Source organism: Pholcus phalangioides, unplaced genomic scaffold (assembly GCF_987345545.1).
Source record: "Pholcus phalangioides strain wild (caught in Gottingen) unplaced genomic scaffold, Ppha-v1.0 ptg000022l_1, whole genome shotgun sequence".
NCBI classification, from domain to species: Eukaryota; Metazoa; Arthropoda; class Arachnida; order Araneae; family Pholcidae; genus Pholcus; species Pholcus phalangioides.
The window spans coordinates 34,390,524-34,409,151 of record NW_028301615.1 but is presented as its reverse complement, the minus strand read 5'-3'; the positions used below and the strand labels follow the sequence as shown (position 1 = coordinate 34,409,151).

Sequence of the window (18,628 nt, the reverse complement as noted above, 5' to 3'; positions counted from 1 at the left end):
TTAAAATTCCGTAGCAAACTTGATAATTTAACAAATTTCATTGCTTGTGTAAAATATTAACTAATATCATATTATATTGTTTTTTCATATGCGACACATATATCAAAATTCAGTTGCTAATTTAAGTGGAAGAATTGTAAGTTTTATCTGATAGGTGGCAGAGAGGGTTCCACTTCATTGATATCTTTCTCACATGTAATATAATACTGTATTATATTACATTCTGTTTATTATACTATTTCTGTATCATATTACATTTCATTTACAATATTTTCTAGAAGGCATATTTTTTGCTGATGAAATTTTATTTTTACATGTTTATTGGTTCTGGACAAAAATGCTCAAGAAAGGCACTATTTTTTCATAGTGAATAAGTTTCCAAATTAAGGCTGTTTAGAGTCTGAGAATGCTTCCACGTACAGAGTTTTTTGCTGCGCAGAAAAAATTACCTATATTGCATAAGACAACATGCTATTTTATCATTTCGCACTAATATCGAAATTCTCTGAGCAAATAAACAGGTCTGTGCAGATGAAATGAAAGGTAATGTGCCCCGATCTGGAAAAAAAGTTAAATGGCACATATCATGTTGGAATAAAGTGCTCCCTTTCCCCGCTAGCATCTCTGTGCTCATCATGTCCCCCTCCATCCTGGAGCTAGGCCACCCCAGACTCAGATCTTTGGTGAAACCCTCAGGTCAGATTCTTCATGGGCCCCCATCAATATGAATTTGTAGTGGGGAAAAGCAAAAATAGACACATCTAATGAAAATTATCTCAGGTCCCTGGGCAGAAGTGCTTCCAGACCCACTTCTTTTGTGAGGGCAATGCAGGTACCTAAGTTGAATAAAAGCTTCCATGATAAGATCTGGAACAATGATGTATGACAATAAATATGTGTAAATTAAGAAGAGGTGCTACCTAGGCCTTCTTTCATTTTACCCTGAGGCCATGATGTTGTTGGGAAAGCAGTAGCGACACTTTTTTTTGATTAAATATACATAGATTTTTTTGAGCTCCGTAGAACAGCTTCATTATCATGAAGGGTTCCACGGAGCAGCCTTATAACTAAGAAGAGTTTCGTGAGAAACTTTGTTGGAGACCCCTGATGCATAGAACAGATATAGGTATAAAGAAATGAGCAGTCAGAACATTCCGGAGACAAACAGCACTACACTAGATATTCTTCTATTCTGTAATTGACTAAAGAAAGGAAAGTCATTTGAAAAATGTTGATAAAGAGTGAAAGATCCTCAAGAAAAAGTAGATAGAATCTAATTTTTTTTTTCAGAAACCAGCTTCTCTAGAGATAAGTGACACTTTTTCGAAGTGAAGAAAGGAGGTGAGCTGAGATGAATTAAGCATTGAATACTTAAGATTCCTAAGATCTGAAGAGAGAACCATATTTTCACCTTCTCTAGGGTGGCGGAGAGAATAAAATCTAAATGACTATTAAATTTTTATCAAGGTGTATGTACAAACGTTTTGAAGCTCATGTTAATGAATAACATAAAATCAAAGTCGCTGATTCAATCGCCATGACTAACTTAGATTTCCAGAAAATATGTACACCATCTACAAAGTTGTCAATTATGCAGACAAATATAAACAGACCAATTACATGATCAAGTTGACAGCCAAATATAATACACAACATCAGAAGAGCAAAAGATGTATCATTAAAGACTGCAGATATTTCAGATTGAGAGATCCATCATTCTAGTTTAAATCATTGATAATGAGCACCCATGGAGTACCAAAAAAAATGTGTTACACTTTGATCTTAGTCAAAAGGCAAAGAAGCTATAAAAGCAAATACAAAATGTGTCAATTTGTATTTAACTAAGTTATTTTTACTTAATTTTTTTATATATATATATAAGGAATTTTATTTCAGTACAGTGACATGTTTACTATCGAAGATAATTCGTTCCAGAATCACATTTGTAGCCGAAACAAGATGTTTTATTTATTTCTATGGGAAATTGTTTAATCTGTACCAGATATGGCACAAAATTTCAAAATAAGTTTTAAAAAACACAGAAAAGCACTATGAAAAAATATAAACTGGTCGAAGGCTTAAATAAACATCATCACAGTTGGATGAAGCAAAATTTAAATAAAGATGAAAAACTGAACACCTTTGTATTTACACTATGCAGTCAGGTTAGTAAGCCATAGTAAAAAAAAGTGAGTGAGGTGGGTGGTGTGCCATGTGATCATAGTCAGCTCATATCTCTCACAATTGCAGATGAAAAAGATAAGTTTCTATAATGTCCAGTTTAGTATTAAGAGTCTTGCCGTATACACTGAAACCACTCAAGTCTAAGGCTTTTCCCTTTTTTAATGCATTTTTTTTCTTAACTTAATCATTCTTTTGACATGAAATGGCTAAAAATCTTTCCGAAAGAGGAAAAAGAGGTTTATATATCTAGAAAGCAATTCCAGGGTGGAAATAAATTAATCTGGCTATAGTGAGAGTTACTCATGGGATTCATTCTGATTGTCATGACAATTCATCTCAGAATGTGATTGTTTTATGTTAGCTCATACATTCACATTAACATGTTTGTTAACTTAGGTATTACAGTACTTTGAAGAAGATGAGCAAAACCTCACTGATAATATGCTGATTTCTATTTTTTTTTCTATTTGATCAGAAAACAATACAAGCATTGGAATGTTTTTGAAAAATATAAAACAAAAGCATGGAAATCGAGAAAAAAAAACTAAAATTGCTTAAAAATGGATGAACTAATGATTTTTTCTTTTAAAATAGTATAAGTAGCATAGATTGTAATTAGTAACTCAAATTTGAATCATTCACTTAAACAATAAATCACTCATGGACACTTACAACATGAAAAGGCTTCCAACATAAATCAAGGGCTTCATACCGACTTGAAAAATTAAAGCTGTCTATTACACCCTCAATTTTCTGCCGCATATCCCAAAAACGTAAGCATCTGCGACACAAAAAAGATTGTTTCAAATATTTCGTATAGCTAAATCATGAATAAAATAATTTTAATGAGTGAAATTTGATACAATATATGGCTATTTTTTTATCTCACATTCGCAATATTAAATGAGAACCATCAATTGAATGTTTTTCTAACCTAAAATATAATTCAGACCACACTAAACACTGGGTTGCCAGGCAAAAAATTCACAGCTGTGTAGTCATATGGGCATTATGATGGACTTGCATCGGAAGGACATGGTTTTTATTTTCACAGGAAGCAAAGCTGCAGTCAGCTAAATTTTCTAACTTATAGGCTTGAATGTGAGCCAATATCCCATTTAAAAAAAATTTCTTCCACAGAGAACAATCAGACCTACAATATTAAAAATTCAGCATAATATGAAAAGGCAAAATAAAATGTCGATCAGCTTGTTACTGAATTTGGAAGACAGAAGATTTCGCATGTGTCAAATGACTGTCAGTGATTTACAAAGTATTTAAAACCATGTTTAAAAAATAATAACTCGGGAGCATAAAAGGTAAAATAAATTAGCAATCCATAGGTTTTCAGTTAGGAATCAAGCTATGAATGCGTATAAATGTCCAGAAAAACTTGAAATATTTAAGTGTTATTTTCAGATGTGTTATAATCTATTCAAAGATAACAAAATCACTGATATACAATGGTAATCATTAGTAAACACAGAGAAAAACAAAATACAGATTCTTACCCATCTGATCCACATGTTACGATTTGATAAGACACGTGGTCATGAGTTTCCTTCAAGACACCTTTTAGTTCTACCTAAATATGGAGCAAAAACTGGTGGAGAAAGATCGATAAAAGGAAAAAAAAATTATGATAGAGAAAAATGCTCATTAGTCATTGGACCAAATCCTAGATAAAAGGATAAAACTACATAAAAGTTATACTACATCAGGGCTTGACAAATCCCAGGAGCCAGGTCACGTATAAACAAACCTTACATCCCTAGATACATTAAAAGAAATTTAGTGCATCATGCTTGATTGCAATGAGTAGTAAATCATTATGTTACTCATAGTGAAATACTTGATGAAATTTATATTTGGCCAAAGAGAGAGGTATTTTTTTCTCTTTATCATATATTTTCTCATGTGGCTGCAGGTGGTTTTTTTATTCTTGTTTTAAATTTGTTTTATTTCATTAATTTCAAAAAGGCCCTTTTAAGGACCAAATTAATTTTTTGAATGGAGTTGCCATCATCTCTTGTGAATAAGATCGTGGAAGAGAAGAATAAGACTTTGGCAATTTAAAGAAATATAAAAAATATTTGTGTATCAGATTTTTTGCTGAAATTCAATTTTGCCAAAAGCTTCACCGCCCACACATGGCATTTTGCTATTTTTTTGCTGATAGTAATTCCTCTTGTGTTACTAAGAATGTAAAGATTTTGTAATTTCTCAGCGAAGTTGCTATGGCAACTAAAAAGTCGGTAGTGACACCTAAAATGCTATGTATGTGTTTGTTAAGTTGGAGTCTGTAAATGACACAAAATTTTCTGAATTCATGGCAATGTCTTTTTAAATGGGAAAAGAAAGTCCTAGAAAAGTAAAAAAAAAACCATTACCTAGCACAGTTCTACTTGAGATTAAAATCATTTTTGCCTGGAGTCTAAAATTAATTTTTTTGATTTGTCAACCTGTGTACTGCATAAAAAAAAAATTGAATAACATAAACATGACATAATAGCCTTCACTTCTGTTTCCAGTTTTTATTTGATTTTTCAAAGTGTGATTATAATTTTGGAGGTGTTGGTTTTTTCCTGACAGAGTTTAAAACTTTGAAGATCATTAAGATAAAGTTTTGAAATATTGTTCTTTAGACTAAGAACCAGAATATCATTCTGATAAATTGACTTTTTTTTTTAATCCAAACTTTTCCTATCTTTGATATTTTGTCATAATATATGCTAGCAATGACTGCATAATTAAAAAAATAATAATATTGTGATCATCACTTATTCCCAAGAGATCTTTACAATCTGTCCAGGGAATTTGTTAGCGTGTTAGTAAACATCCATGCCCAAACTGGGATTTGAACCCAGACCTGCAGAGTCAGAAGCTAGTACTTTAATCACTGGACTGTCAGGCAGCTTACTGAACACTTTACTGAACGTTTCTTTGTACTCTTTGGATCAAATGGTTAAATTTTCAGACCTCTTTTCAGGCTATAAATCAGCCTTTTTTAAAATTAGTTAAACACATGCTTCGTTGAATGTGGTAATATGAAGGGAAACTTAGAAACTTTCTACTTAGAACGTCATGCTACTCTACATATCAAGGAAAGAGAGGGGCTCACATCCGTGTGGTACATCGGATAATGCACTTGTCCAGATTGCATGAGTACTGTGGTTTGATTTCCAGTGGGAACAGCTGACCTTTCTTTCTGTGTTTATCTCAGCATTAACAACCAGAAAGTATCTTTCCTTGCCAAAACAACATTTATTCATCATTTATTTTATGCTTCCAAAAAAAAACTTGGAAGCCATATTTGTTGCAATGTTTTTTTATTGATTTCTAAAACATTTTCTTTGCAAAAAGCAAATACACTCATTGCCATAAAAATTTGCACACCAAGAAGTAATTGTCAGATCGCGATGAAACTTGGCATGAAGACATGTGTCTGGCAGATGTGCAAACGATTAGATGCACAGCAAGATTGCGCAACGTGTAATGCCACCAAACGGCATTGAACTTCGTTCTCTTTATCATATAAAAAAGGTACACAGAGCACTATTCAGACACAGGCAGCAGCTTCACTACAGGCTCCCTGCGTCTGTCTGTACCAGCGCGAAACACCTTGATGAAGAATATTTGGTATTGCAGCGCCCATTATGTGTGCTACCAATCACACCCACTTACCGTCACCTTTGTGTGGAGTGGTGTTGAGCTCGACAGGATTGGACCACAATTGAATTGAACCAGGTCATCTTCAGGGACGAATCAAGACTCAATTTGGGCAGTGATGACAACCATGTACGTGTGGGGAGAATCCGTGACGAACGCCTCAATCCTGCCTTCACTATACAACGGCCCAATGCTTGCACAGCTGGGGTGCCATTGCATACGACACCCAATCACCTCTATTATTCATCCACAGCACCATGACAGCCAAGCAGTATGTTCATGACATCCTTCAGTCATATGTGTTGCCACTCATTTCAGGGCTCCTAGGAGGCCTTTTTCAACAGGACAATGCTTGACCACACACAGCAAGGGTATCACAGGAATGCCTCAGCTACATTAGCACCCTTGCTTGGCCTGCCCTATCCCAAAATTTGGCACCAAATGAGCACATCTGGGATCACTAGGGACAGCAAGTTGAGCAGCCTAGGAATTTGATTGAACTAGAGGCGTTCTTACAGCAACTGTGGAATGAGATGATGCAGGACACCATATGGGACCTGTATGCCTCAATGCCCACCTGTATTGCATCGTGTATTCAAGCTAGAGGTAGACCAACAGGGTACTAGAATCTCCATTCAAATGTAGAACCTTCATGTAACAAATGATTCTTTTGCTTTAATTATACATAATCACTTGCTTATATTAATATTGTACTCATATACAGTATATAAAATTTCGTTTCATTCGGACAACTTTTTCTTGGTGCGCAAATTTTTATGGCAATGAGTGTCTATAGCCTACAAGTTACTGACAAAAATACCCTGATTTATGTGAGTAACTTGTTCCAAGAATAATGACGCAAGTAAAGGTAAAATTTCCATTGATAATGCCTCTATCTTTCTAGAAGAAGTGGGAAGAAAAGGGAGATAAATTGACATCAAAAGTCTACAAAATTTGCTCAAATTCTGATTTTAAAAAAATCATGTTTAAGAGCAACGATGTAAATGCAGGGTGATGCAAGACGGTAGACCATGTAACAGCTCAAACTAAAATATATTTCAGATGATTAAAATACCTACCTCTAAACCAGCTGGAATCCAGTGGAGACAATTTATTCCCATTAAGTGACTGGAATCAATGAGTGAAGAAGCGCAATATTGCACAGCAGAAGACTTGAAAAACAATGCCTCACAATCACCAAGACAAGCCTGAAGAACACAGGGTATATTTTTTTAAAATTTTAATTAACTGCTTATTAATTAAAACAAATCTTGTTAATCATTAAGAATACATATTTTCATACTACCTAACTGCTTTTTCTCCTAATTGCTCAAATTTAATTAAGCATTAACCCTCAACTGGCGTGGTGGGGCCATGTTGACTCTACACATTGCTCAACATGCTACTCCAAGAAAGAAATGCATTCTTTGCATCCTGTTATCAGTACCTTTCAAGTTTGTTGTGATTCAACTGAAACTCATCGTCACAGGGCCCTTACCAGATTTTTTGTAAAAAATTTTCACTTTGATATTGATGCACCTGATATTCTTAACCTCATTACTTTTATTTTTATTTTATTTTCTATTTATTTTCATTATTATCCACACATCAAACTTAGAAGCCAAAGTCTTTTTTATGTTCCTCCTATCATTCAAATGTATTGAAAAATTCTCCATTGTACCGATTTCTAAGATGCAATAATGATGACGTATATTTTAATTTTTTTAAATCTTTTTTTTTATTTTATACATGCATATGTTTTTATTTTTATATTGTGTTCCCATTTGCAAACTGTAACTGGGCTTTAGCCTGTAGTTTGTATTTTTTTTAAAAATAAATACCTAATGCTTGTTATATGTAGTGCTGCCATCTGCCATCAATCTTTCTAACTATGGCTGAAGAGTGATGATTGGAATAATTGTATCATTCTAGGCCTGTTGCTCTCAGTGGCGAGACTTTTTAATGAAGGAGATCAGTCTGCATTTGTGCCTTGAAGTTGAAAACCACATTATTACTACCACATGCCATCAATTTGTCTGACTATGAGTGAAGTGCAATGGTTAAATAATTGTACTGCTGTAGGTCTGTTGCTCTTTGTGGCGAGACTTTTCAATGGGGAGATTGGCGGGATTATGTACCGGTAATCTCAAATCTTCAACAAAGAGGTGAATTTTGTTAATGCCAAAATACCTATTCTAAGGGGTTCCCTAGGCAGAAACTAGAGGGAAGTGAGGAGGAGTTCTGGTGGTCCAGAGAGACCCTGAGACAAAAGAGAACTTGAATTCTTTCTTTACTTTTATTTGACCATTCCTGGGGGCACAAAAATGCACACTTGCCCCTTGTGATGGAGGCCATTCTTGTTTCTGGTATAAAGGCCCAAGACCCTGTCTGTTTCCCTCAAGTTTTCTCAACATTTTCATTATCATCAAAGTATGATCATATTTTGGTGATTATTTTTACATGGCTCAAAAGAGTGCTGGCACCTTGTGAATTTTTATTATCCACAATTTTAAAGTGTTATATGTCTAAATGAAAGTCTAGGCTTCTGTCCTTTACAACATGCCACCCGGGTGTACCACACCGTTTGCACCTTTGCTTGAGCCACCCCTGCTTATTTGCCATTGCATATATAGTTAGCTTCAGAAGATTGATAACAAATCCATGCAAAAACAATCATCAATGTACATCATACTTTGATAATTTATTTTGGTGCTCTATGCTGCACAACATTGGAAATGGAATACTGTTCAATATCTTAGAATAGTGCTGAGAGTCACTAAACTTAAAAAATACAAATGCAGCACACTAATTTACCTCATTTGCACTTGATATAGAAAAATGAGTTTTCGGTAGTATATCAGTTTCATATTTTTTAAGATCCCAAAGGATGAGTTGTCCATTTTTACCACCTGCTGCTATGAGACTGGAATGAGATGGGTTAAACTGCACACAAGAAACTTCATCACAGCTGTCGAGTAATAGCTGAGAAATAGAATAGAAGAAATAATGAAAATGTATGAGTGTATATATATAGATCACAAACTTTTGCTTTTTATTCATTCCCATAGAAATGACCAAACTTCAAGGATTACAGTCAAACCTTGTAAAGGCAAACTTGCTTAATACTAATCGAATACTTTTCACTTTGGATTAATATTGGCCAATTAATAGCTAAAATATCTTCATTCAATATAAACATGTAAGGGTGGCATGCACTCAAAACTGAATCGAAATTCAATTTCATATGATAAACCCAATTCCTCTCTTCAAAATTTTTGCCTAGAAATTGTGGTGGGATGGCAATTTCAGAAAATGTTGTAGTTTTATTTCCATCTGATAGATGGCACTGCCACACCACAATATACTTCTATCCTCACAGCACATTTTCCTTTTTTTATTATTATTATTTTATTTTTTCCTGGCAATACTGTTGTTGATACACAGAGACACTGCCTCTAGTGTCATTTTCAGTTTGCACTTGCACATATTGTAAATATGTAACCCCCTTTTCATTTCTAGTAAAGTTTGTTATTTTAACCTTCATATAAAAGATGAGTCTCATATCACCTTACAAAAATGGTAACTGCTAAAAAATAAATACAGGAGGGTACATGACTTTTTAAATGACTTGATGGTAGTTCTGAATAATTTGACAATACTCAGCAACTTTTATTTTACCTTCACTTTATACCTAACTTCACCGAGTGAGATTCACCGGTTCCTTTTCCTTGCAGGGGGTGGGAATCATTTTTGATACATCAAGCATGTTCACTTCACTATAGATAGATGAAACATTTATATAGTCAAGGACCTCTCCTTAAACTGTAAAGGAGTGGAAACAAACTATGATTTCAAAGGGTGGCTAATGGGCCATGTTAATGTATGTTTCTAGAGGCACAAGTAATGCAATACAAATTTGTTTGATATGTTTCTCCTTATTATTGTGAGAGAATTTATTAACTCGATTACAGCTAAAAACATACACTATGTTTACTAACTACATACCTTTTTTTTTCAAAGTATTTTTCACAAAACAAATCACTGGATGTTTTGTCAGTTAATGCAAAATTTAGTACTCAGTATTTCAAAATTTGCTACAACTCTGTCTCAACAAAGTTTGACTGTATCAAAAATCGAAATGTCTTTTAATATCACTTATACAAATTATTGAATACATAGAATTTTAGACCAAAATAAACTTGGAAATGGATCTTGCTCATGGATTGCTTGTTACAGATTAGTAATAATTTTAAGAGATGGGGGGGGGGGGAACTTGTTTTCAATACAAATACATCACTTGCATCAATTGGTGAATTTCAATGATAAAAGTGGTTATATATATGGTATTTACAATTTACACAGTATACTAAAAGATGAAAAAGATTGAAGTTACTTACTCGTGGTGAAAGGGAATCATAGATACCCCAGATATACAAATAGCATGGCTCGAGCAAAAAATGTGACAAACTATCAACCTTTTCCTCAAAATCCATGCTATGAGCGGCAGCAATTAATAACACATCTAAGGAAGAAACAATATGACACTGTTTATAGTTATGTTTTGAAAAGTACTCGAGTTGCTATACACTAACTTCGGAGGATGCATGTTTGGGAAAAATAGACACAAATGTTTACATGGGGTACTCAGTACTTTCTCAGGGGGTACTCAGTACTCAGTTTTTTGGTTCAAACAATCCATTTTTCACTTGAGTTGAATGGTTATGTAATTCCAGATGCAACTGGGATCACTGATTTGGGAATTCTCATTGATGAACAGCATAGGTTTTCTGAACATTGTTCAGCAGTGGTTGAAAAGAGGGAACAGAATGCTTGGTTTCATGGGTGGAGATACAGGGGGGGCATTGTCCCCCCAGCATCAAAGGTGTGGAGTTGACTGATCTATCGTATATATGTGTATATGAATTGGCATCATCATCATCGTGCCCCCCCCAGCAATAAACAATGTGTTCCCCCCCCCCAGACTTCGAAGTCAGTTGTCATGCCGGTAAACACAATTGTGTCATCTAACACAATTGTGATACATTCAAAAAGAAATACAATAAGAATATTGGGATAAATCGATAGATTCTATTTATACTTAGATAAGACGATTTTATGGGCTGTGTATTTTATTTTATCATTAGTTTGTATCAGTTTTATTTTAGTGTGTATTTGTTTTCTCGCAATAACTGCTCTTATTTTCAGTTGCTGCATTTTAGTTATATTTGGCATTCATATTTTTATGGGCATCACTTTTTAGCCATCTCATTGGATGTTCTGCCTGTTGTGGTCTTTGTATTTGTACTTAGTGCTCCAGCTGCATTAGAAATTTAACTTATGTGCACAGTTTTTCAATTGGGAATTTTAGTTATATGCTATATAGCACACAATTTTAAGTTAATTGTACCATATTTCAAACAAACACAAAGCTGTCATAATCAGTGCAGATTATAAATTCATACACTTACATCCTTGCTGCTCAGAAAATCAGAAAAAGAACATTTAGCATCCTGAGGTTTCATTCAAGGTGGATGGTTCTAAGGTTTCAAAAAGCTAAAAGCTTCTTTCATTGATGAACATATTTATTGTGATAACACCATTTATAGCGTTACAACCCAAGCTCAGCAGCATTTCAACTCTGAATTGTTATCGTCATCATCATCATAGATATCTGAATTTTTAATTCAGTTTCTAATCACTTTATCTAATAAATTTGACAGTTTTTGTATATGTTGTTGGAAGAATCCATAATGTCACTTTTTTATGAATGAAACAATAACGCTCCAATGGAATATTGCAGCAACCAAAAATTAAAATGTCTTAATTTGAAGCAAAGAATACAAATTAGGTTGTTCAAACCCAGCCAGAAACCAGTTCAGAACTCGAAAAACTTGGCTAATGATAAAAAAAAAGGAATATTGTTCATAATAGAATTCTTGGAATCAATACTTTTATTATGACTGAAGCGCTTCAGTACCACATATATGCATACTCTCGGGTTTATAGCATACAATAATTTATAAGATTATTGAGATATATATCTGCATGCCGAAGGTAAAGGGCAAAAGCACCATATCACAAAAGGGAAGTTTTACAGGAGAGCCATTTAACGATTTTTTTTAGTATGTCTTTTTATGGAGCTCACTTGTTTTATAATGTGAGATTATCTCCATTATTTATTGAAATAGGACTTAGTGTCCTAGTATACCCATGTGAGTGTAACAAAAGTGCTGAATGTTAATAGTGTTATCCCAATATTGACCGAAATGAACATAGTGACCTTTACTTCCAGTACACAGATAAATATACAGTAGTGCCTAGACCTAGATCAACCAAGCCCTCTCTATCAATTGTGGACAGACCAGGGCTGGCCTCATATCTCTTACACTGTTGCAGCACATACACACATACATAACTCCCATAATGAATGCCTCTCACAAATTGACACTTTTTGAAAAATGTGAACAGGCTTCAATGTATTTTACTATCCGCTAATGGACATTCCCCATTAGCAGGCAAATTTTTCTGTTTCATGAGTGTCTGTTAGCAAGAGGTTCCACTGCATGTATATAAAGAAAATATATAAAACTGAAAGAAAGTTGAATAAGAATTTATCGATTTTTAAGTGTTACAAAAGTCCCATCAGCGTCAAAAACTGATGGAATATACCTCAGTCACCTTGTAAATTAATCTAATGACTTCAGATGCCACAGCATACCTAAAAACTACTGTTAAGGAGGACAAAAGGTTAGCAATGATTAATTTGAGGCGATATACAATAAAAACCATCACTATTTTTAGGAAAGCACCATAATTTCCTGTATACAAGCAAATGCAAATTTTTCGACTTTAAGGAAATAATATATCTGCCTAATCAGCATGTGCAAATTTTTCACCAATTATGAAATCTTAGGGAATGAAAAACGTTAAAAAACAGGAAATCCCACTAGTGCAGTGATTCCCAAACAAGGGTGCGGCAGAGGATTTTCAGGGTTGTGAGATGGGGGAAAAAATTACACGTCGATTGATTATTCACAAAAATTTAAATGATAAAAATTTAATTTTTCAGTTTCTAAAAAAATATGAATAATTTCAATATTTTGACACCTCATCTTCTACTCACAAAAATGTGTCATACGAATTTTACATTGCAAAAGTTTCTTTTTCGATTAGCGATCATACTTGTCTTCTATTTTTCGGTTGAGAAAAAATACCATTATTTACCTAAATTATTTCATGGTTTGTTTACATTGGTACCTCATATTATTAGCATGTTGTGCTTAGATTTGATACTGTCATGAACACACAACTCAAAAAAATTTAGTCAAGTGTCAAAGAAACATTAATTCATAGTTGTTGCGGCTGGAATCAATAAGTGAATAACCATTAAATTTATTTATTTTTTCAAATATCAAGAAAAAAAAAGTTAAAAAATATTTTTTTTAGTTTTATTTTTGAGTTAATTAAAAAAAATGAAGCCAAAATTAAATATTAGCCACAGCCAAAAAGACATTATAAAGAATACGTAAACCAATTTCAGAAGTAAACTCTAATTTTCTAACAGCTAAAAAATATATTATCCAAAGGGGTATGGGAAGGAAAAAGGGTTGAGAACCCCTGCACTAGTGTGTCTTAGCGTCCCTCTCTCTTTTTTGTTTTTTTAAATTAATCCTTTTTTTTTCTTCATTTATTATAGTCAACCACTCAGAAAAGGCAGCAGATAATACAATATATAACACAGGCGCATATAATACAAAATAAAAAATTCATATTTCATTTTAAGCATATAATATATAGATTACATGCAGAAAATCACAATAAGCCTCTCAAAAGTGGGGAGGAGGAAGATATGATTAACATTAATGAATATTTTTAAACCCATTTTCAGAGAAAATAACACTATGAAATAGCTTATGCAGAATTGAAAGAATAGACAAACCACTCAAAACTGGATGCCAATCAATTGCAGTAACCATTTTGTGCTGCCCTTCTCCGCAACAAAGAAATGTTTTGGTGATCTAAAAAAAAAACAGAGATGACAACAGAAATTTACCAAAACTTGAATCTATGTTAATTAAATCACTTGAACGTGTGATTAAATAGTCAACAATACAATCAAACTTTTTTATCATGCTGTTACATATTTGATAATCATGATTCACAAACAATGAGAAGAAATGGGATCACATTATAAACTTCTACAGCTAAAAGTATTGCCTGAGGCTTTCATGGCAGGCATTCAATGATTTATAAGCAGTTTTTGGGCTATTAGGTCATAGTCTAAGGCATTGATACTGACGTTCCACCTACATTTGTGGCAGGCATCTTCTGAGGTTAAACGAACGAAGGTTTCTGTGACAAGCGAGAAAGGCTTCGTGCTTTTGCTTGCCACAGAAACTTATGTTCGCTTAACCTCAGAAGATGCCTGCCACAGATGTGGGTGAAATGGCAGGAAGAAAATGGCCTAATAGCCCAGAAACCACTTGTAAGTCTTCTATAGTTTATTTGTGTAAGTTCATTCTTCATTCAGTATCATTTCATGCTTAATTTGGTTCTATGAGAAACTTCAAAATAATAACCACTGTTTAGGCTTGAAAGGTAAATTCAGTTGGTACTAAATCACTTGGAGTTTAGCATGTTTGTTTCATAAAAATAGGTCAAATAAGTCTACTTCCGAATCTTCATGTTATTTAATATGAAATATTACTTTTCATATTACTAAGCACAATTTCAATAATATTTAATACTAGATCACAACTAATACAAGAGCTTCCAAAACCAAATTCACTTTGTTATTTAATTGCATTGGAAATCCCATGCTTTTTTGATGAAATAAAAAACAATTGACCTGTATGAGTAAATTTTTATCATAAAATTCAATAGTCCTAAATATAAGAGTGATTTCTTTTCAAAAATCTCCCTTTAGATCAGGGAAAGGGGGTGTTCAACTGCCAATATGTGAGCCCTGTGTGACCCAGAAAAACTATCGCATCACCTTCGTAACAAATAATTCCAAAAAAACACGCAGAAATGTTTCAATATTTAAATACTGTTTCAGGTAGGTTTCAAAGTGTCAACTAATATCAAAGAATAAGAGAAGAAGTTAATCTTTTTTTTTAAACTTTGAGCATTGATGAAAATTGACTGTTCAGGTTCGAAGACCATCATCTGTTTTAGTTTACCCTCAATGTTTCTCCCAACACTAGTAGTTGGAATCTCAAGGAGAATTGGTAAAACTGGAACACAACTTTGAGGATGAAATCAAATAGATGATTGTCTTCGAATCTGAACAGTCAATTTTCATCAAAGGAGGCTGTGAAAACTTTATCAACTATTTAGAGCAGTGAGTGATTTTGCCTTTATATATACTCATAAGCTATCATATGTATTTCGAATGTGGGTCAAAGCCCATTTTCTTCCCTCAATACTGCAAAAAACTTAAAAATTACATTCCTATTGTAAAGGAACTGAATTTTAGTCTTTGCCAATTGGCCGCACACTTTGTTATGGAACTTAATTCATATGGGAGAGCAAATAAAAGACTATATAATAATGATACAATTTTATTGTGTATACACACATAGGCATAACAAACCTTTCTCGTAAACATTTTAAATGTTAACCACAAACCACATAGTAAGGTGATGTGGTGAATAGAGCAAAAGCCAAAAAAAAACCGAAAAAAACACAAAAACAAAAGTTTCAGATATGGACAAGTCATGACGCCTGAAGATGATCAGAAGGCTATATATGTACGCTAATATTCACAACACACTTCAAACATTGTCCAGACATCAGCCACTAGCTACTACATGAAGACACTAGATCTCTGACATGGAGCATAATAAATATATGCAATGTGATATAAATTTAATCACTAGAAATGTGCAATAAATCAGTAGCTAATTTTATTGCTTATGCATACAACATTTTTAAGATTAAAAAAAGTACTGGGAAGGGGAGGGGGCGAACATCTTAAATAGGTGAATTTTACAGCATGGCTTGACAAATACTAGGTATCAGGTTGCCACGGCAACTATAAAATCACAAGTAGCACCTAAAATTTTCTATATATGGTTTATAAATTAGTCAGGACAGCACAAAGTTTTTGAAATTTGTATCGGCATATTTATCAACGTGGAAGAGGGTTGCTATGTCCCAGAAAAGTTGAAAGAAATATTATTTTTGGACATTTTTTCTCTGGAAAAAAAAAGTTTGGCTCCTAAAATTTTTTGGCACCTAGATTTTTTCATGATTTGTCGAGTCTTGTTTTGAAGCACATCAAAAAATATTTGAAACCATCTGAAAATGAAAGAAAAAGAATGAAACAAGCAAAGCAGATTGAAAACACAAATCATAGTTACATACTTTCAATGAAGCATCCATAGCAGATGCAAGCTCTGCCTCCTTCCCCTTGATAGCCGCCCATGGTTTACCTAGACCACCAGATGCATTTTCCAACAGAATGTTTAAAAGCCTGTAAAAAATCAAACAGCTAAACTAAATACCTGTTCAATTTTTCAATGTCCAAAGGTCACCTAGTTAGAGGTTAGAGGGTATGCATGTTCATTCCCCCCCCCCCCCCCCCCCGCAATTCACATAGATTAGACATACCACACTGCTGGAAAGGTCCCAGCTAAGAGGCCCCCAGTATTAATTTCATCATAATTTTTTTTCACAGTATAAATTTCCTGCCGCTGTGTTGGTCAAGTGGGCATAGTGACGGACTCGCATCATGAGGACCTGGGTTCGAACCCCACTGTCACCACAGTGGTGGTCGGCTGAAGTTTGGGTTTTCTGTGGTTCCCAACTTCATGGCGCAAATGTGAGCTAATTGCTCCCTTAAAAATTCTTGCCACAGAGAACAACAGCCCTACAACGCCTACAACGTTACAGATGTTCAATCATTACACTTCACTCACAATTTGAAATATAGATGGTGGCACTAATTTACGCACAACACTGTGTATGCACTCTGACTCTGAGATACACACACTCACATTTCCAGCACAACTCAATCGGTGGTAAATTGCCCATGGCAATAGACCGGAGTTGTGCTCAGTTTGAAAGAAAGTATAAATTTCCTGCAATAATGTTTGAAGTAAAAAAAGAATCCTAGTCTGGAGAGTAGTCTATATGCTATAAATAGGTTAATATGTTTCAGATCTCGTCCCTGAGCATTATAGAATTGAAATAATTCCTATATACAAAGGTTAAATTGAATTCTTTCTTTAAGCAGTACCTATTTTCAATTTCCGGCAAAAACAGTGCCATCTCTGCGGATTTCCACAGCTGATCTTTCTCCAAATCCGTAAATTCCTTCAGTTCTGTCTGAGCACATGCATTTGCAAGCTTACTTCTTTGAGTCTGAGAGAAATTGCCCTCTTCTGTAACCGAAGCCTGTGAAAGTTTGTGATAAGATACATTTAAAAAATATTAATAAGCATCATAAATATATTATCATCACAATGTAACCCGATATATTTTCAACATGGTGCCTTTCTAACGCACGTAAAATTCTATGAAACTACAAAAGAAGAAAATAGCCTACCTGAACACCTTTATCAAGAACTTTTTTCACAACTGGCTCCAAGGTTTCTTCAAAAAATGTCTCCTCTTCGATTGGTTCTTCATAGTATTCTGTTTCTGGCAAAATCTCAGTGTACAGGTCCTTGTATTCAGAAGGTAATCTGCTAAAAAGTTGAAGAGATCTTGCCTGGAATCCTTCAGCTGGCACCAACACTATTTTAATCTACAACAAGAGAATATTTCAGTATAAAAAGATTTCTGAACACTTTATCTCCATGATAATTTTTCTTTCATAACATCTATCAGGTTTTTGCTCAAGCAAATGGAAAATTTTTGACTTTTTGGCTGTGATGTACGAGTGATAAAACTCAATGTCCACATGAGTGACAGACATTTTCTGGAGACACTGATCTATTCATATATATCTACGTGTGACATGTACAGTCGATCTGCTTATAACATTGTCGCTTAGTATGACTAATTTTTGCAAATTTAACTTTTTTCCTATATTGATAATATTAAAATTTTCCCTGGATACAATGTTTGAATTTTTCACTATTCCTACTTACAACATTCAAAAAATTCACATCAGGCTTTTTCCTCCCTTGCAAACAGCATACTTTTTCACAGGTAAAGAAATAAAAATGGTGTTTCTTTGTGTGCCAGCGATTAACTATTATGTGGAAACTAGAGGTTTTTCATGGCTCTTCGGAAGCTGGTTATGTTTTTGGCATAAAGAATTGATTGAAAACTATGTCTTGCCTTTTTTTCAAGGGTTTTAGGCATAATAATAATTTGAATATATTTTTCTTTTTCTCTCACTTTGTTCAACAATAGTGTGCAGAGCATAAACTACCACTGGGTGATTGAAGTCATGTCATTCGATAGGGAGACTAACAGATAAGAACTAGAAAAAGTTCTCAGAAGGGGTTAGTTTTTTTCCCTTTGCGGTCTTATTCAAATTTGCCGCATTAGGTCGATTCCAAAATATGACATCCAAAAAATTATTCTCATAGTGGTATTAGACGATTTCTGCATATAACAAAGAAATAAAATGGCGGGTCTTCTCATCCACCTCTGAATCTATTGGTACATAATGAAGCTGCAAAAGAGTGACATGGACACAAAACATAAACAACTTGACAGATTTTTAGACGCAAGCTCCTTGGAATTTAATTCTTCACAGAACATCCAATGCGATGCTTTCATGACCTTTGAAATTTTGGAAAATGAAGCAGTAACCACC

General features: G+C 34.0%; 1 protein-coding gene across 3 annotated transcripts in view; it reads right to left on the bottom strand.

Annotated features, from left to right (window-relative positions):
• Positions 1–18,628, bottom strand: part of mmm (missing minor mitochondria) — a 45,280-nt gene that overhangs the window by 18,084 nt on the left and 8,568 nt on the right. For all 3 annotated transcript variants that reach the window (XM_089249947.1, XM_089249948.1, XM_089249949.1), the window contains exons 5-13: positions 17,405–17,605; positions 17,096–17,253; positions 16,222–16,330; positions 13,793–13,871; positions 10,251–10,375; positions 8,668–8,835; positions 6,933–7,061; positions 3,696–3,769; positions 2,857–2,965 (exon numbers count right to left, since the gene is read on the bottom strand). In XM_089249947.1, coding sequence (XP_089106073.1) covers positions 2,857–2,965; positions 3,696–3,769; positions 6,933–7,061; positions 8,668–8,835; positions 10,251–10,375; positions 13,793–13,871; positions 16,222–16,330; positions 17,096–17,253; positions 17,405–17,605 — 1,152 coding nt within the window. The remainder of the gene's footprint in view (positions 1–2,856; positions 2,966–3,695; positions 3,770–6,932; positions 7,062–8,667; positions 8,836–10,250; positions 10,376–13,792; positions 13,872–16,221; positions 16,331–17,095; positions 17,254–17,404; positions 17,606–18,628) is intronic.